This window comes from Oryzias melastigma, linkage group LG4 (genome assembly GCF_002922805.2).
Source record: "Oryzias melastigma strain HK-1 linkage group LG4, ASM292280v2, whole genome shotgun sequence".
Taxonomy (NCBI): domain Eukaryota; kingdom Metazoa; phylum Chordata; class Actinopteri; order Beloniformes; family Adrianichthyidae; genus Oryzias; species Oryzias melastigma.
This window is the reverse complement of record NC_050515.1, coordinates 17,064,357-17,084,979: the sequence shown is the minus strand read 5'-3', so window position 1 is coordinate 17,084,979 and position 20,623 is coordinate 17,064,357. Positions and strand designations below refer to the sequence as shown.

Here is a 20,623-nt window from a genome sequence, read left to right as displayed (position 1 = left end):
GACAGTAAAATCTGCCCAACACAAGAAGCTCTCAGCCCACATCTGTTGGCTCAGCTGTTGGACAGGACAAGTTAAAAAAAAAAATAAAATAAAAAATAATGAGTCCCTATAACCTTGTAGTCATGGTGACACATAAATCTGGCACTTTCAGGCTTTTAGAAGCAGTTTAATCACCAGGTTTTTGCTTTACATGCAGGAGTAATATCAAGTCGGAAGGAGGTGTTTTATTTTGAAAATCTTTGGCACTTCGTAGTTGAAGACTTTTTGGGAAAAATTATGAAAATTCAAAAAAACTGACATGTTTTTGCTACAGAAAAATGACTTGATGTCTAATTTAGTGAATAAGCACTTACTGGTGATTCTGTGACATCTCTTAAATGCAAGTCCTGCTCACACTTGGACACAGATCACAACTTTTCACCTTTTTTCAGAGCCTTAAACATGCCAAAGGGGACAAATCATCTTTGAAGCTTTAAAATGTTGTTAGCCAACAAAAACAGAACAGAAAAAAAGTTATGTTTTTATTTTCTAAAACTTCTATAATTTACAATCCATACATCTCTAAAATAGTTTGTGGTTACTAAATTAAAGATCATTAATTTCTGTACTAATGTACTCCTGTTTGGTTATTATTTTCCATATCTCAGAAAATGATTTGTTTTCATGCATCTTAAGCTTTCCGTGCCTCTGAGAAGCTCTTTGATTTACCTCTGTGCATGAAAGAGGCTTTTTAACTTCACTGACTTTTGTTTTATGAAGAACCAATTTACATCAATTTAAGCAGAAATACTTAAATCTAGAGGTGATAAACACCACCTTTAGCTGTCTAGTCTTAACGTCTCAAATTGGTTTGTCATTTTTAATTCAGATAATATGCAAACTCTTCAAATGTGCAGCCTTTTCTTGTTTACATAAACAGGCTCCTCACTCATTGTACTGGACAGAAAAGATAAACACAAGAATACATCATATTACACAAAGTCACATGACAAGAAAACATTTTTTAATGAATTCCTAAAATGACTCAAAAAGAATAAAATAGAGAAAGACTAACTCCCATGAAGCTTCTTATTTGTATTTGCTGCGCAGCAGGCAGGTTTTGTTTCCCATATAAACATAGTGTCGGGGAAAGACTGTTTACTCCATGCAAAACACTCATGTTGCTGCTTTTAACAGCTGTGTTGTCCAGATCGCCTTACACCTGTTGTCTGGAGTGATCACAGACACTGGCAAGAATAAGACCTTTTTACAGCAGCGTCTGGAGACATTCCAGACTGGATTTGAAAAGGTTGTCCATCAAAACGCCTGGATAACTGCTCAGTTCCCCACATGGTTAATCCAGGTTTACCTCAGACAAAGGTGGCCAAATCTAGACATCAAGAAACTTCTGTTCTACTGCTTTTACCAACCATTTCAGTGTTAGAATCTCATTGAAGTACCCTGATGAAGACCAGGTTCCTATGTATGTATGAGTTGAGTTTTAAACCCATACTGCTATGCAGCTGACAAATGCTAACCCACCCATTAAGCATCTGTTTGTCTCTGTTTTTATGCTTTCAAAGACCATAAGAAATCTGAATTCTGATCAGGTCTAAGAATTGCATGCTAACGCTCAAACTTAAAGCCATGAAAAATCAGTGTAATCAAGTTTTTTTCTGAACATGTTGAAACACTAGCATTTAACACTCATGTACTGGTCAATTGTAAACCTTGGATGACACATTTTTTTGGTTGGAAAATTGATAATATGTATTGGGCATCTTTTAGGAAATATGTATTTATACTCAACTAATCCTGACCACGAACACGTGTGTAGCAGAATTTCTGCAGGATATGTCACTCAAAATAAAAATGAAATGCATACAATGTTTCTTTTCAGTTAAGTTCTCAAATAATTGTACGTCATTTGTTCATTCGCTAAAACAAGGTCAACATATGTTACACATTAGTGTCGTCTGCTATTCATGAACGTTCACTAACCTTTGGTCTTCTTATCTTAGATCAATGGATACTACAAGTAAAAATCATACAAATCAAATTCATATAATGCTTTTTTTTCCATACACAAACGTTTTTTTTTTTTTTATGTGAATACACAATGTGCGTGTTAGAGGCAACATGTGCACACATCATCTTGCTTGAGCTGTTTTAAGACCATTTCTATAGTCTGTGTTCCTTGGGGCTATGGAAATACATGATGTGTTTAAGTGCCAGCTTAAAGCTAGGCCATCTGGGGCTTAAAAAAAGGAGGGGGGGTATGTTTTTCATTTATGGTGATCTTCCAATGTTAACCCTTTATTCAGTTTTACATATCACAATAATGTTTGCTTGGAAGTTTTTAGTCTGTATTCAGTTTTGTGAACATAAACTGATTATTTTGGCCCCATTTTGCACTAAACCATCAAATCTATGGTATCTATCTTTTAGTTTAGACTCAATTTCAAGGCCTGAAAGAAAAGTATTTGCAGCGGCTAAGTGGTTTGTTAAAGGTGAATACCACGTGGGCAGAAGTGACCTTAGATCAGCTAATGTATCTTCTTTGACTCACGGATGAGCAGGCCTTCAGTGTACATCACCGGTTTGATCTTTCCTCACATTTCCTGTCTTTATTTTATCTGTCTTGTGAAGGTAAAATGTACCACCTTTACTTTGACCTTGTTGGTCACTTCACAGTAACAGTATTTCTATTTCTGCTGCTAGACTTAAAAGGTTTTTTACTTTACCACAGGTCTAGTGTGAGCGTCTGTAACTCTGGACGTAGACTTTTTGTAATAAAAATAGGTCACATTTGATTAATAAAATATATGTGCTTGTATAAATTTGGTGTTGCAAATGTGCATAGTAGGACGGAAAGGGCCACATCCTTTGTCAGCTGTTGCATTGCAGACCTTTATGCGTCCCAGGAGATTGCCTCTCTAGGATTTCTTTGGATAGCCTATTTCACCCTCACAACCACCACCTAGAGTTCTGTGTAAAAGCTTCTCTGCATGTGTCCGCCCAATCCATATCCATCTTCACCCCATTTCATCAGCGGTTCAGTAATTATTGCATCCTCGTCCGCCCATCATAATAGCCGGTCCTGTCAGGTTGGAGGACATTAAGAATTCTCCTTGGTGTTGATGACTGTTTGTGCGTTCCTCCCTTCGCCTCGGGTCATCCTTTAGGCGTCCGTGCTCTAAAGCCGCATTGATTTTACATTAGAGTTGAGGATTCCTGTTCGTGTGCATTGACGAATGGCCGTTGATGAGCTGGAGCACAAACTGCCCTCACCTTTTGTTGCTCTCACATCTTCTGGACAGACAATAATCTGCCTTTAAACAAATTCATACTAAAAAAATAATTTTATGAGACATAAAATTAAGTTGGAATGGATTTTTACTGCATTTTTGAAATAAATCAGTTTTTGCAAATAAGTTTTTGTTATATCCTCACTTGAATAGGAAACAGGAGATCACCACACGGGGCAGTAATGAGTAACACCAACACAATGGGTTCTTAATGGAGGTTTTCTAGCTATTTTACCTCCCAGCAGCTGTAAAGAAAATTGCCAATTTGCATCTGCTTTTACAAAAAAAAACTCCTAACAGCAGTGTGAACATTTTCCTCCACTCCAACTGTTTCCCTGGATTCTGTTTTGATCCATAGGAGGAGACAGCTGAAGGAGAGCGTGTTCGGTGACAAGCTGCAGCAGTACAACACAGGAGGAGGTGCGGACAACACTTATGTTAATGTGTGCTTTTGTGTCTGCCATGTTTACAATAGTTTTTACGTTCTTCCCAGAGGGAAATCTGAGACCAGACATGTTCAGCGGTCCAGCCCCCACCGTGACCTTTCCCACCCTGTCCGAGGGTCGTGGCTCACCGGGGGTCAAGATATACATTGACCCTTTTACCTATGAAGACCCCAACGAGGCAGTGCGGGAGTTCGCCAAAGAGATCGACCCGTCATGTGTCAAAATAGAGGAGGTCATCGGATCAGGTAGGAAGATGAAGGAACAAAACCTAATATTTATTCGTTTGAACAAGAGCTTCAGCCAAAATGTCTATAAAAAAGACACAAATAAGTAATTTTCTTCAACTAGGCCACACATTTTGTGTCATTTGGAAAGATCCACGCAATGCCGATTCATTATTTCACTTGATTTTCTTCTCGCCTTTGAAGTGAGCAGAGATGTTTTATTCATGTTGAAAACCTTCAGAGGAATAAATTAAAACTGTCTTCATGCATTCTCCCTGGCTGTGTGCACCCTCATGGTGAAAATGCTGTGTGATGTTGGGCGAAGCTACAAAGCTGCCGACCAAGCTCAGCAAGATAAACATGTGTGTAAATGGGGGGGGTGGGGGTTGGCTGTAAAGACGTGTTTAGTCACAGAGAAGTCCTCGCTGTCTTTTATCACAGATGTATTCATGTTTGTCAGCAGGAGAAAAATCCAACAGAATGCAGGAGTACAACAAATAGAAAGACGTTATCAAATAAGGTTTATGACGACATGTTTCCTTATTTGTTAAAGTCCCACTCCGATGATCTTTTGATCTATTTTTTAAAGTGTTTCTAGTGGTCTTTTAAATTATAACTATGACGTTTTTAAAACAAAAAAAAACTGTTGTTTTCTGGCGTATAGTTTCTGTAAAGCAACAGCAGTACATTTGGAATTAGTAAGCCTCCCCCCATTTCCCATCATCCATCTATTTACACCCTCTCCCACTAGCTCACCCCAGCATAACATCAAGGGTGCAACAAAAATGGCGAGTAATATTGCAACTATCCAGCTATGCAGTGTTATGCCAGATACAAGCTCAGATGAGGAGAAAAAGACGTACACGGATCTATTTGTCTGAGCAGGGAGCTTATGAACTGCGGATTGAAGTTTTTTATGTCACACCTAAAAGATTTTTCAAACTGCATTTTTTTCGCCTGCTTTTGATTCACAATTTGGGCAAAGGAATACCCAAAAAAGGCAATTCTAATCTTAATTTTCTTTAAAAATGTCCTCCATGATGAGAAAAATGCAAAAAGTACATGTTAAAAACCCCAAAAAACACCTGAGGGGGCTTAAAACAAGATTTAGACTAAAAAAAAGACTAAATGGATAAATAAACTAGCTGGAAAGGAATTACTCAAAAAAAAAAAAACTTTTTCCTCATTTCATTGATTCATCTTGATAATTTATTTTACCTTAAATTTAAATACAAAACTGAAATACAAGGTCTTTTTATTGTTTTAATGCATTAATTGTATTAGTGGTGAGGGAATGTTATTTAGGGTTACATTTTTATGACTTGAGCCTTAAGCCAGCCTCCACAGCGTGTCTGTGTTTCGCCAACAAAAACAAACAAAAACCACATTTTGCAAAGATATTTGTGCATATTGTGCATATTTAATGAAAGAATTTTGCTGATCATCACTAGCTAGATGCAGAGAAGGTGTGGGTGTGTGTGCTAGCCTGGGGGCGGTGCTGGCCGTGCAGACTCTTCCTGGAAGGGGCGGTTCCCCACTTTCATTCGTAAAAATGTGAGGGCCTGCTTGTTTTTGTGGATTGAAAGGGGCTAGTGTTCAGAGCGCAGAGTTTTAGAGGAATGCTTAGAGATGTGTGAATGGAGCAAATACATCTTTGGAGTCGTTTTCTGTGAAGAATTAACATTATAGTCCACTTAAGCTTAAAAAAGTAGATTTAGCATGTTATAGGCCTTTTACGAAGGGTTTTTAGTCTGCCTTTTAGGGTTTGGGAAACTCAGGAATGTTTTGATGTCTTGTTTGTATTTTGATTTTGATTAAATATAATAATGCAGATTTATTAAAACAATCATCAATGCCAGAAAGGGCCCATCCACCATACTGCACCATAAACATAATGGTACATATTGATGTGAGAATCAATTTCTTTTTTGTCGAAAAATGTTGTTCTATACAAATAAATCCCACAGAGAAAAGAAAGGAATAAAAATACTTCTTTTTAAATGTATTTTCTTTCCAGGAAATAAATCGATGAGCAGATGGGTAAACTCTTTTTTTTCAACCTGTAACTGATTTGAATTTGTATTTTAAAAAAAAGCTTTCAATTGATAATTTGTTGGCTCAGTTTACTGTGGAAAAAATCTAGACAGTCAAAATTCTAAATAGTGAGATAGACATAAATTAGTTACCGAAAAAAAAAATAAATCAACTAAAATGTGATTTGTAATAACAACAGACTGCAGCAATGTTTAAACATGTTCCCACTTTGGAAATCTACTTTTTTTGCCATAAATCCTGATTTCTCACCAGTTCTGTCACTTTAATTTATTATCTGAGTTCCTATCAGATGGAGGAGCTTCTGATATTTTAGCTTTGATAACTCTCAACTTATTGAACTCCGGTCCCAAACCAATGAAGCCCAAATTGCCACTAAGCTCTGGTGTTAAAGGTCCTGAACCAGATCCTGACCTTCACCTCTGTGGGTATGAGCTCTGGGCTTTGGTCTGCAGAGCCACTTTGAGAGGCTTTTGGTAATCCCTCTATTTATTTCCGTCAAGGAAGGGGTTCTCAAGTCAGCCAGAGTAAAGAGAGGGGACAATATGAGCCGGGGGGGATATGAGAGGTGGCTAGATTACTCAAAGTAAGATAAAAAGCATAAATATTACTATGATTTCTATTCTTTCTAATTTGTTGTCCAGTTTTAAGTTTGTTTATGGAGAAATGCTAAAGAAAAGATTGAGAAAACACAGTAAAAAGAAAGAATAATAATTTAAAAATCAACCTCTACAGTCACACAAAAGACATGTTTTACTGTAGCTTGATATTTTTCTATGATGAATCATGACTGACTGAGTTTACGTGTTCATACATGGGTTTCTTCTCACAGTCCAAAAACATGTTTCACAGGTCATTTAGTATCTTTAAATGGTCCTTACGTGTGGGGGTGTTTGTGTGTCCCTGCAACAAACTGGCAACCTGTTTAGTTTAGTGTGCACCCTACATTAGCCCAATAGTTGCTGGGTTGGGTCCAGCAGCCCCGTGACCCCGAAGGAGATGTTGTTTTTTGTGTTTAGAAGATGGATGAACAGAAGCATTTTAAAACATTACTGATTCTTTGTCTGTCAAGTAGCTCTTAAGTGTGGTTTCTTATTTTTTTTTTTGTGTTTAGCCTACATATTCATTTGGAAAAAGTGAATTGGCTGAAGCTAACAGTTAGTGCTTCAATCAAACTTCCTGTTGAAGTTAGGCTGGCTTTGATGCTCATTTTAGGCAAAAACTATTTTGAATTAAAATAAATCAAATAACAAGCTACCAATCTAAATTATCTATATTTAATGTAATAAATTACTTTAAAGTAACAATAGCAAGTCATGATTTTTATTGTATATCAGGTTGGAAGTAACTAACACAGCTCAACGTGGATAAATCTCCACAAAAAACAGTTTGAAATGAAAAAAAATGTCCTTTTTGAAACAACAGAGCAAGAATGCTTCATCCTGGAGTTCTTCTCAAACAATGTGTTTTGATAAAGTGCAGATTTAAGACAAGGTTTGACAATGAAAGCAATAAATCTTTCTCTTCTGACGCTCCATCCTTTCCTTGACCTCCTATTTTCCTGAGAAAAGAAGTGGCATGTCACCGGGATTCTGCCTCTCTCAGTGAAAATTACTTTCTTTGTCCGTGTCCATTCAACCTCCTTTCCCTTATTATCAGTCCTCTTATTCCCTTCCTTCACTCAGTCATCTCTCCTTCTTCTGCCATCCATTCTTCCCCCTATTTTGTTTTTCCACCCATCTGTGCTTCTGCTGGTTTGCAGCAGAGGCGCTAGGTAGTGTTTAATGAGCAGGGAGATGTGGAGCAGAGATCAGTGTGAGACAGGACGGCACGGCCTGTCATCCAATTCCCATCACTCATCCATTATTCAGACCGATTTTTTTATTTATTTTTTTATCTCTGCGACGAGGACTTTTATTTTGAAACTATATTCAATTTTCACGTCCCAAAGCTGCGGCATTTATTCTGATAAAACACCCAGAGTGGGTTTTTTTTTTCTTTTCATGGAAGTTACAGCTGCTTCATATTTGTGACACTGTCCGTCTGACCTGGTCAACCCAAAACACTTGAAAGGGAGCCATTATGCTGTTTTCCAGCTGGTTAATTTTAATTCCCTGCACCTCGAAATTAGCTTTTCACCCTGAACAACTCCAAAACATTCATTATTATTCTTGACTGATCCGCACACACCTCCACTGTTCATGCTTTGCTTAAGCAGAACCAGGCCCCCACCCCGGTCTTGTAAGCTGTTGATCTTTGTGTTTTGCTTGCCAACGTACAACCCTCTTGTCAACCTTCAAATGCTTCTTGAAGACGCACTATTTTATTTTTAGCAAAATATCACAACCTCCAGAGATGGACACTCTGCAAAACGCATGCTGTTTCAGAACACAATCCATGCATAGAATCTGTGTCTTTAATAGATAAAAGGAAGTGGTTAAGGGTCACAAACAAACACATTGATTTGGTTCTTTTAATGGGGTTTTGTGGAGGACCCCAGTGCAAGACACCAGGGGTAAATGTGGCAAATGAAACAGGAGATTAAAAAAAAAAAAAAAAACATTGAATGCTCTTGAAGAATGATCATTCAGGCACGTTTTCTTTTATTCATTTTAGTTTCTAAAGAAGCTAAAGAAGTGAATGGAGTAATAAAACCATGCTGGTCGAATGGTAAATTGAAAATATCCTCAAATATTCAACATTTTAGACTACGTCCAAATTCTCCCCCTACTCTCTAACTAATAAAAAACTCTATAGTGGAGGCCTATCTAGTACCATGGATTTTAAAAGCAATTTGGACTCCATGCATGCTTAATATTTTTTTATTTATAAACGACAAATATGACGTCACCCTTTACACAAAGTGCAAACCTTATCAATACAAGCATTTTACAAAGACATTTTATAAATCCATTGTGTTCTGATGATAAAACTTTGATGGTTTATTAAAAAAAAAAAGTTTTTTCTTTGCAAAAAATGTAATGCAATGCATTGTGGTCTTTATTCCCTAATAGTGACCATTGATGCACACACTTTTTTGCAGAGAATTTTTAGAGCACTGAATTTTGGAATTGTAGATTCAGACAGCACTACAGAAGGGAAAATGCACTTTAAAGTCCAATAAGTAGCGCGAAGAATTCCGACATAACCTCAATTCTACTTTTAAACCTTTTGGTTTTTGTATTAAATGAGTAAATACAACACATTTGATCTGTAATGAAAAAAGATTATCAGGGTAATCAGGTAGAGTTTTTTGAGAATAGCTGCGAGTTTGTTCACTTGTTACCGTTTGGTTGTGGCAGATACTATGAGTGCGTTTACATAGAGTGCAGGTTCACTCCGCTTTCCTTTACGTTCATAAAAAGCTTTCTGCAGCATCGTATTTTAACCCCTTAATGACTTTCCTGTCTCGAACAACACTTTTTTGTTGTCTACAACTTCCAGGAACAAGAATGCCCCTCCTCACTTCTCCACACGGAGACAAATGGTTCTACAGAGGCTCAGGAAAGGCGAGGCACCAAATGTCACTACAACCAGGACACCGAATCTTTATCTATGATAATTTTGACATTTATATAGAATGGAACAAAAATGCCATGTTATTGCTGTGTAACAACACAGAGCTGTGCGGAGGGAGCGGATGCTCCAAGACGCTCAGTGGCCATCAACACTTTAACTTAAAGGACAAATTAGACAGGGGATCAAACCCACGGAGAGTCTGTATCCACAAAGTCGCTTTTATTGAACAAAAAAGAGGATATTTTAGGCGGTGGAGCCATGTGTCCACCCTCATAGTAATTACTGTGCTGCTTTTATCTTGTTTGCCACCTGGACTGCACAACCTTTTCTCTCCCCTGGGATCAGTTATTGAATGGATCCAACTTTTTGTTGTTTTTTTGGCCTCCAAAAAGAAAAAACAAAAATGAAAAAAATAGGTGCCCTTCAGCAAAGCCCCCCGACCCCAATCTGCTGTGGTGGAACTGCTCAGAGGCCGTCAGCATGGAGGTTGTGTGCAGACAGCTGCTTCCAGCTGAGAGAGTGTGTTTGTGCGTTAGTCACACACACTTTTCACGCTGCAGCACACAAGTCAAACTCACATTCTGTGTTCCCCAGAACTCATTCCTTTAAATGTTTTCTGCTTCATTCAGGGGAGTTTGGAGAGGTGTACAGGGGTCGCCTCAAACCCGTGGGGAAAAAGGAGATCTTGGTGGCCATCAAGACCTTGAAGGTGGGCTACTCCGAGAGGCAGAGGAGAGACTTCTTGGCCGAGGCGTCAATCATGGGTCAGTTTGACCAGCCCAACATCATCCGGCTGGAGGGCGTGGTCACCAAGAGCAGACCTACCATGATCATCACGGAGTTTATGGAGAACGGAGCGCTGGACTCATTTTTGAGGGTAAGTAATGCACACAAGCTCATTTAATGAGGTTATATCAGACTATTTTTTTAACCTTGAATGTGTGCTGGGAAAAAAAGTTAATCTCAAGGGAAACGTTTTTCAATTTCAACTTTATTTGTTGCTGTATTTTCAATCTATTGAAGATGCCACTCCAAAAATCTTTTTAATTTTGTTCAGGTTGTTCAATTAAATCTCAGATTTCCAATAAAAAAAGGTTAAAAACTGTATTCAGACTGACAACAAGTTTAGTGGAAATTATATATCAATCCTTTCTGTAGAACCATAAAAAAAGAAACCACAAAGTTGATGATTTGGAATTAAAAAATGACACCGCAAAACAGACTCCAGAGGAAATATGTCTACAATTCTTACTGCACTGGCAGATATTTTTTATTAATATAAACATATCTCAATAGGATAAGAAAAACATTCTTACCAAGAATTCTAATCTTAATTAAAAAAAACAAAGTCACATTGACATATTTTTAAACTAGTATTATTTTGCTATTTTAAAACTTTATTGATGAGGTCATTTTTCCTGAAACAAAAGTCATTTTAATTTCTCAAGATTTAATTTTTGCAGTGTGTGGATGCCAGTTTAAATTCATTGCATTGCAGTTTGGATGCTTTAAGTATAATAAGACTGAAAACTCCCATCTCACACAGAACTCTCATTGGTGTATGAATGTGTGTGAATGGACTGTGGGTGTGAAGCGCTTTGAGCCTTCAGGATTAGGTAAAAATCACTTTACAAGTGTGGAGTGATAGTTGTTTTATAATAACGTCCACTGTCACCATTTTAAGTGCTTCACTCAGACATTGTATACACTTATATAAAAACTGCATCCCTGAAATGATAGAAACTCATATAAGACGTTGGGAAAACACAGTATGATTATGTTTTGTCTTGTGGGAGAAAGGTGGGTTCCAACTTGTATAGACAAAAAATACTTGACGTATTCATAAAGAAAAGTGTTTTATTTAAAAATAGATGTTACAATTTGCGGTTTTAAAAAAACTAACTCAGAGCCCCACCTGAGGCTACAGGTGAGCACGGATTGCAAGGGAGGAGTCATGAAACAAATGGGAATCCAGTTCATTAGGCTTAAACAATGAAAAAATAACATAATATAATATGGTTTTAATGTTGTAAATTTGACATAATTACAAACTATAAAACAGACTTGATGTGGCTCCAAAAGAAAATTAAAATTGCAAACCACCGATACTAAAGACCTCCTTCATTGAAAATCGTGTTTTTAGTGTTTTTTAACATGTTCTTGGAGTATTTTTTACATGATGTAAGACATGTATAAAATAATTTAAGATTAGAACTGGATTTCTGAGTCAGGAGCAAATAAAAACCAGTGGGTCCGCTATTAGAAGAGTGTAAACAAAGGAATGCTGGGATATCAAAGTTGGGTTACTTCTGCGCCAATAGTCCCACCCATAACCCAGAGATGAATTTCTATTGAACTCCTTCCGCATTGCAGAAAATATGTCTTAAAAATGACACAGGCTTTTTGATTTTTACCAAAAAAAATGGATAATTGCAATTAAAAGACCACAGGTAATGATTTTACAATACAAAAAATATAGTTGGAGTGGGACTTAAACTGAATTTTGATCAATTCTGTCACGTGTTTTGTTCTTAGTGCAGGGTCATTATCAGTTCTTTTGCTGTTAACATTATTTCATCCTCTGAAGACAAACTAAAAGAGCTTTAAATAATAAGTATGTCAACTTTGAGATAGAACTTCCTGAAAAAGCTTTGATATTGAGAAAATAAGACATAGCCTTTAGTTGTTCTTTTATATATATATATATATTCAGACAAGACCAGTTGGGAGAAAAAAACTCATACAAGAAGATATTTATGTCCAATCCATGCTGCAAACTTCAAAAACACCATCATAAAAATAGAATTATGTTGAATGAACTGGAACAGAGAGAGTGGGATTAGAGGCATTCAGACTGAATGTGTTTATTTTCTGCCATAATAGGATTTCTGCTTTTTTTGCACATATCAAATTGGACTGAGCTTGTTTGAAGCTTCACACTTATCTGCTGTTGATTGTGGATCTATTAGAGCTGGTTCCACTTCGTTAAGGAGCTTTTTCTTTAATGCTAGTTCTGCTCGGTGTCACCCTTTGAAGCTTTTTCACAAACGTATGCTCTTTTTTTCAGTTCTAAGATTCTCAATCAAAGCCCTAATTAATTGTTTAAAAACTTTATTTAAAAAATGTGACATATCAGATAGATTCTGGCTTAAAATAGGGATTTATAAGCCTACGAATGCTTGGGCAGGAGTATACTCATATCCAAACTGAGCTCCAGTTGAAGGATGGATAATTGGGAATTTTGAAATAAAAAAAGACGCAGAGGTGGAAACAAACCTCTCATTCCTCCTCTCTGTCTGTCTCTTTTTCCTTCCCTTCCTGCCTCCTCATCCTGCCTGTCTTTGATCTTGGCCTCCTTTCGAGGCGCCTCTAAAAACAGAAGGGGAAACGCTTTGATGCGGAATCATGCGATGACTCGTAAACGCACACAACTACAGCGATCGATCTCAGTGGTGTTGCTATCCTGGCGTGACCGTCGTGCAGGCGCACCACCTGAAGCATCCGAGCTGCGTGTGTGTTTTCGTGCGTACCTGTGAGCCGTTTTTTTTATCAGGGGATTAGAGCAGAGGAGCGGCAAAAAGCACAGTTTGATGTGTAAAGTGAATTAAAAGACAAGCCCCTTGCTACACCTATGTCAACAGGGGGTGTCACTGACTTTTCCAGGTAATAGATGTGGAAAAACAATAAAAAAAAATCTTTAATATCACAGATGAATGTACTCCACAGCACAGGTTCAGATGTAATCAACATGCAACGCTGATCGAATGAAACTCGTTAGGACCTTTGTGCATTAATCAGGTTTTGGAAGAGCCGTGACCAAGTCCATGAATATGTATGGAGACGTCAAGGTGCCCCCGAGGGGTTTGCAGGTGCTGTCAGTCATCTGCTGATCATCAGAACCTCCTCATTCGAGAAGGGCACAAAGACTGTTCATCCGTTCACCTGTGCAAATATAAAGTGACAAACAGCTTTTTTTGCAGTCTGCAATCATTCATATTAAGTCAACTGAATCCAGCTCAAGCAGCTTTAATATCCAACCAGTGAGGAGTAATGTATCAAAATTGATTTTATTTTAGATTTTAAGTCTCTGATTTCAAGTTTGCTTTGGAAAGTTTTGGCTATATTGTAATGAGGTTTTAACTTGAACTTAATGCAACTTTAATTTCCTAAGCAGAGACTTAAAACTCAAGTTTTATATGCAAACATTAAGCCATCCGGGTTAACAATAAAAATATAAACTTAATAAAAAACTTGAAGTTGAAAACTCGTTGAGTTTGCGTGTTCTCACCACACATATGTAGGTTTTCTCCGGGCACAAAAACCTGCTTCTTAGGCTTACGAGTATTAATGGTCCATGTGAGTGTGCGGCCATGTAACAAACTGGCAACCTGTGTACGATGTTTCCCGTCTTCGCCCACCAGTAACTAGGTCGGCTCCAGCACCCCCGTGACCCCAAAAGAGATTTAGCGGGTTCTGAAAATGGAGGGATGTTTGAAAGTAGCACAAAGTGTGACAATGAAAAGATTCTTTTTACATTAAGACTTGTCAAAAACATAAAAGTTCACTTCTTCACTTCACTCTCATGTTTCTTCCAAAACCCTGTCTCGTCTCGGACTTTATCATCAAAAACTTCTAACAAAACTTGGACAAAAAACTAGTTTATAACTTTTTTTCAGAAATGCAACTTGGATACTTGATTTTGATTTGGGACAAATACTCCATACACAACCTAACCGTCGTCAATGTACACCATGACTTGCCCTTGTGACCACAGACTTCACACCACTTTACAACCCAAAAACTTGAGATTTGACTCACAGTTGTCCCTACAAATGTGGACTTTCCCAAGAAATTTGACCTTGACCGGGATGTTTGACCAAAGAATTTTGCAAAAATCTTGAACTTTTCTGGGATATTGCAGATCTTACACGTTTTAAGAAAAACCTGGAACTAGACTTAGGCTTTGAAAAACAGTGGTCCTTCGCTTAATTGCAGCTCATCTTTTGCAGTCTTGCCATTTTGCAGAGGGTTTTTTTTCGCGTAATTTTGCAGTTTGCATTTGTATTTTACAGCACATTGCTGTTGATCTTCTCAATCAATCTCCTCTGTACCTTGTCTCCTGTACAAAACGTGTTCAACTAGCCATGTTTGCATAAATAATTGATAGTGAGCAGATCTTTGTTTTATTGTTTTATATAACTCTAGACTTTTTTCTATGCAGGTTTGAGAGTTTAAACAAAAGAGAAAATCTTTCAGTAGTGAGGGATTTTACAGCTTTAAAACATCTAGAATCCTACTTTGTGGATTTCACTGGATATATTTAGAACGTAACTCTCGTGATAAATGAGAGAACACTGTCAGACTTTAGTCTTTAATGTAATATAGCTGCTGTAAAGAAACTATAAAGACCAACATTAGTATTTATGTTGCACCGAGGACGATCCTTCAAACATACATGACACAAATGTGAAAAGTAAAGTACAGTCTAATCTCTTCGTCCCGATTGTGACAGAACGGTTACAGCTGGTAGAGTCATCAAAGTTTTTATAATGCCATTTTTTTCCCTAATAAATGTTCTTCGGTGGCATTTTCCTTAAGTAATGAGACGTGTTTTTGCCTCCAAGGCTTTATCTAAATAAATGATAAGTATGGTAATGGAAAATAAAACTAATCCTTTCACGCTTCACGGTTTTTCAGCAAAATGACGGGCAGTTCCCAGTAATCCAGCTGGTTGGTATGCTGAGGGGGATCGCATCTGGAATGAGGTACTGTCACACACACAGCTTTGTAATGACAGACTAACACAAAGCTTTTTGTCTGGTTTGTAACACTATCAAAAGCCTAAACTAAGATGATTTTGGCATTCATACTTGGCTAGTTAGACATTAACCCTAAAACCCTCCAGCTAAAAGATGACCGACTCCTAACGTAGACTTTCCCTCCATCTCTAAATCCAGCATAAAATGCAGCACACATTCACAGAAACATATTCCTACAAACAAGATCCTTATCTGTGTTTTACTGCCAGCTGTGATAACACAAAAGCACGCACATATACACATATTAAATTCCTACAGATGCGATAGCTTTCACACAAGCACTCTAAAATCCCTCTCCTTCTTATGTATTGGCCACACAGTCGTACAGTAAATCCTGTTGACGTTTTAGGTATCTGGCGGAGATGAGTTACGTTCACCGGGACCTGGCAGCCCGAAACATTCTGGTCAACAGTAACCTGGTGTGTAAGGTGTCCGACTTTGGCTTGTCACGTTATTTGGAGGAAGACACGTCCGACCCCACCTACACCAGCACTCTGGTAAGAACACAAAGGAAGGATTCCTTTTTGTTTTTCAAATTTAAAGAGTGTTTTCATTGTGGCCGATTCACCCTTGCTGGGAAACTTTTACAGCAGCCAGTTGTTTAGAAATTTTTTTGGTTAATTAAGCATTAATACTGTTGAACTGTATATATATTTCAATGTAATTTACTGAGGTGTTGGTGGAACCTGCTGCAAATCTCATGTAAGTCCATTAATAAGCTTGAAATTCTTAATACACTTAAAGACCCATTCCAATGAAAATTGTGTTTTTGATGCTGTTAACATGTTCTTGTAGCATGTTTCTCATAATGTAGGACATATATACAATAATTTAAGATTAAAACTTCGCTTCTGAGTATTCTTTATTCAAGTCGTGTTAGATCAGGAGCAGATGACAACTAGTGGTTTATAAAAAGGTTAGGTTTGTGATGCAGCAACTGCCACAAGTGAGGCCAAAGTCTCCCTGCTCCCTACAATTTAAAATCCTCCACTCCAAATTAAAAAAAAAGGCTGATTTCCACACCAACAGTCTCGCCTACAACCCAAAAGAAATTTCTAATGAGCTCCTTTTGAAAATATCTCTTAAAAACACAGACTTTTTGATTATTTGCTAAAAACTGAATAATAATAATAATTAAAAAAACACTAGAAACAATTTTACAATGTAAAAAAATACATCGTTGGAGTTGGATTTTTAGGATATTAGGACTTAAAGGACATCAAAATATGTAGTCTTTCAATGAGATTTTACAAGTTTATAAAAAAAAAAAAATAGACAGACTGCTAAATAATTAAAATTGTGTATTTTTTTTTCTTCTATAGCAGAAAACAACTACAATTGTCCTCCCTGGGAATTCTAAATATCAGAAGTTTTTATGTATTTATTTATTAGCAAACAGATCTAAGCTAATGCTTGCAGGGACATCTGAAATAAAATTCTACATTTGGCTTGAAATCTTTTCAAATACAATTATTATTGTTTCTTAATAAAGAAAAAATGTTACGAAGGAAAATATAAAGAGACAATTACCAACTTAATTCATAAAGATAAGTCAAGAGCGAGAAGTTCTATGTACTGGTAACATCAGAAAAAGCTAATAAGTCAAAAGCCAAAATGACTAAAATGATTGAGAGTGATGGCAAAGGAGGAGGCTAATTATCTGAACTCAGAACAGGTGTGGAGCAGGTCAAAACAAGAAGGAAGCAAACTCACCAGAAATGAATTGAAGACACGGACTTTCAAAATAAAACTTCATTTAGAAAATCTGCAAATTTAGAGGCCCACCTTTTTCCTCTTGTCTGCCTTCTCCTATTGCTACATCTCTGAAATGTCTTTCTATAGGGAGGTAAAATCCCGGTGCGGTGGACGGCTCCGGAGGCCATCGCCTACAGGAAGTTCACGTCTGCCTCAGATGTCTGGAGTTACGGCATCGTCACCTGGGAGGTGATGTCATACGGAGAAAGGCCTTACTGGGACATGAGCAACCAAGATGTGAGTCACCCGTCTGCTTGTGCCCCCCACCCACACACACACCCACCCCCGATGATCTACCCACCGTGGATCTCTCTGTGGTGTTCAGCGGCCGTCCTTGTTTGTTTCCTTCGCCGTCTCTCCCAGCGGGGAGTCGGTGAGCCTCAGAACAGGCATGGAAAGTGAAGACATCAGTTTAAGTGGTACACATGTTGCTGCATTAGCATGAATCTCAAACACGTGAGGGCTGATGTCTACAAGGTGACGTTTGATGCAGAAATCCTTTATTCCACTGACACGTCTGTTCCAATTACCTTCACACTACCATCAGTTTGCTGTAGCACGTCTCCATCTTTTTGTTGTTGTTGTTGTTGTTGTTGTTGTTGAGAGAAATATTATTTTATAGACACATTTTATCTAAATATAAATGGTACCCAAACCCAAAGATTGTTTTCTTGTAAACTTTCTTTGCTATTTATTTTTATGGAAACATTTTTGAGGCTCTCTTTTTTTTTAATTATCATTGCTATTATAACTGTTAATAATTGAAGTAATTGGGAGGAAATCCATCCAGTAAAATAATTTTCCTTTTGTAGCTTTTTTTTTAAAGTTAAAATGCATAACAAGAGGGTTTTTTTACTCATTTGGGCTAGATCAATTATGGTAAGACAAAATGGGACTTTTTTAAAACATAAGAATGAGACTTGGAGATATAAAGCCATTTTTCTGACATTTTTACGCATTATAAAGGTGATCAGATTACTTTTGAAAAATTAACTACTTTCAGGCTTTTCTTTTAGATCAGAGGCTGTTATCTTAAGTTTATGAAGTATTTTGAAATTGAAAAGAAATTTAAAAAAGATATATTTTTTACATAAAAGCAACCATAATATATATATATTTAGTCTGTCAATCTGGAACTGATTGGTGACCTGTACAGCACATGTGTCAAAGTCAAGGCACGGCTCACCAGGTAATTATATCTGTCCCTCCAGGACCTTTTTTTATTGCTATTAATGGCCTGATGTTATTTTGCACTGATTTCTAAATTGTTTAATTTTTGACCAAATTTATTTTCATGGAGAGTAAAATTATTCAAAAGTTATTTAAGGTTTAATTTGGTTTATTTTGGAATAATATTCCTGCCTTTTTATTAGTCATAATAATGTTATAAAGTTACATTTTTATAGTAACTTAAGGTGTGTTTTGGATTTTGGCCCCCTATGCGATTGAGTTTGACACCCCTGCTGTACAGGGTGTACCCGCCTTTGCCCTGAGTGGCTGAGGCAGGTGACCCCAAAAGGGATTCAGCGGGTTCTGTTTTTCTCTTAGGAAGTAGCCATTTATATAAAAAAGTATATATTCTCTATTGCAATGACGTTTAGCCTGCTTTAGACCATGTACACTTGGACTTCTTTGTTCAGTTTTCTGCAGAATGGCTACTGTCTTTCTTTTAATGAGGTATTCAGCAGCAGAACTGTTTTTTTATTCAAATTATAAAACCACCTCTTCCATATTTTTTTACTGCTGAGTTCCATTTTTCTCCTGAGCATCTACTTCACCTTAACTACAACTCTTACATCCTCCCGAGCAGCCTCGCCCTTCTCCCCCTCATGGCTGCTGCAGAGTGACAGAGGCGTCCTCTTCAGCCGTAATGACTGAGAGTCAGAATAATGATCAAGACACGTTTATACCGGCACACCCTGTGTATAATGATGGGAGGGTGTGTGTTACAACTGTAGCTAATAAGGGTCTTTGGGGGCATTAGTTATGCGCAGCGCTGACACCCTGAGCTCACACATCTCCCGCACTCACACGTACACACACACAGTGGACCAAACCACACACATGTACAGAGGTGCGCACACACAGATTCTAGGAACACGGTGAAATTGTCAACGCAGCCACTGAAGGTGTTCGACATGAATTAATCATAAAAGAGACCTGTGATGTTTCTCTGCACTCGCTGCAATTTTGATTGACGGCTGTGCTTGGAGGGAATTTATGCATTACAACGCCTGAGACGCTCGTCGGGGTCAAGTACAGTTCATCGAGCAGGCAGACGAATTCCCAGCTCTGCGTTCGCAGCATTAAAGGCAAAGCTGCACATCACTTTGGCTCACAAGCACTCCAACTCATAACGCTAAACTTATTGAAGGCGGAGAGAAACAGACGTTTACTTTAAGGTTTCATGGTGTTGTTCAAGGATCTAAAGAGTAACTGGAGACACAGAAAAGCGTGTAGCAAGAGTTTAGACTGGTTTGATGTCACAGAAAAAGGTCAAATAAGGTTCATGCAGTAAACAATGGAGACAAAACCTGGCTAAAAATGAAAAGCTTGGGAGAAGGCGGAATGCAATCAAGCTGAAGACAATAAACAGGGTAGACCTGGGAATAAGACGGGAAAGGTGAGGTCGGGTCACGGGAACGCTGGGACTCCACACCAGTCTGGCAGTGAATTAGTCAAAGGAAAAGCAGAGTTAGCATTATCAGCCAATAAGAAACAAATCATACAGAATTATCTGCAACCTAGTAAGTGTAATATCTAAGTGAAATCTAACTAACTTTTTTAAACTACATTTCTAGACACACTTAGGATGTATTTGAAAAACATTTGGTCTCTTTTCAGATTGCCATCTAGCAACCTTTCCTGTTTTAACCAAAGCTTGTAAACAAAACCATGTGACTAAAGACCTTATTTTTGTCATTGGCTAGGAATTACGAGGGCGGGGCAAAGGAACTAGAGGCAGAAATTATAGAAGTCCTGCGTTTTGCAGTCCTTGTTGGGATAGTTCACTTATTCATACTTTATGACCAATTTTAAACGTCTGTGTCAAGGTCAGGTACAACACTTTTTATTGTTACTTTAGCACGGCTTCATCCCTAATCTGGTTACATCATGTGACGACCGGCTACAGTGACCGCTTTAGTCTAGTTATTCCACTCAGAGCACCGATTGTATCCAGACTGAGGAAACTCGGAATGAACCAAAACTCAGTTTGATTGGAAATGAACCAAGACCACCTCAAAAGAGTTTCTGGTCCCAGACCAGGTTTCGCTTGGAAAAGTTGTTCTGGCTTATCGGCGGGAAACAAACTCTGGTTCACTTTAGCAAATCAAATGTGTTCCATCTGAATACACTCTTAGTTCATCATATCATAGATCCCACTGAAGAAAACTAACAGCTATTATCAGACACAGGTATAAAATATCATAGAAACTGACTCTTTTCTTTAACTTTTTTTCATTTTTAGGTTAAAAAAGTGCCTCCATGCCAGTTAACGCCTGTAACTGGTTTGAAAGTTA

At 37.7% G+C, this 20,623-nt stretch overlaps 1 protein-coding gene across 2 annotated transcripts in view; it reads left to right on the top strand.

Moving 5' to 3' along the window:
- LOC112150448 (ephrin type-B receptor 1) overlaps positions 1 to 20,623 on the top strand; it is a 99,131-nt gene that overhangs the window by 63,129 nt on the left and 15,379 nt on the right. For both annotated transcript variants that reach the window (XM_024278793.2, XM_036211573.1), the window contains 6 exons: positions 3,646 to 3,707; positions 3,781 to 3,978; positions 10,158 to 10,405; positions 15,226 to 15,293; positions 15,697 to 15,844; positions 17,190 to 17,339. In XM_024278793.2, coding sequence (XP_024134561.1) covers positions 3,646 to 3,707; positions 3,781 to 3,978; positions 10,158 to 10,405; positions 15,226 to 15,293; positions 15,697 to 15,844; positions 17,190 to 17,339 — 874 coding nt within the window. The remainder of the gene's footprint in view (positions 1 to 3,645; positions 3,708 to 3,780; positions 3,979 to 10,157; positions 10,406 to 15,225; positions 15,294 to 15,696; positions 15,845 to 17,189; positions 17,340 to 20,623) is intronic.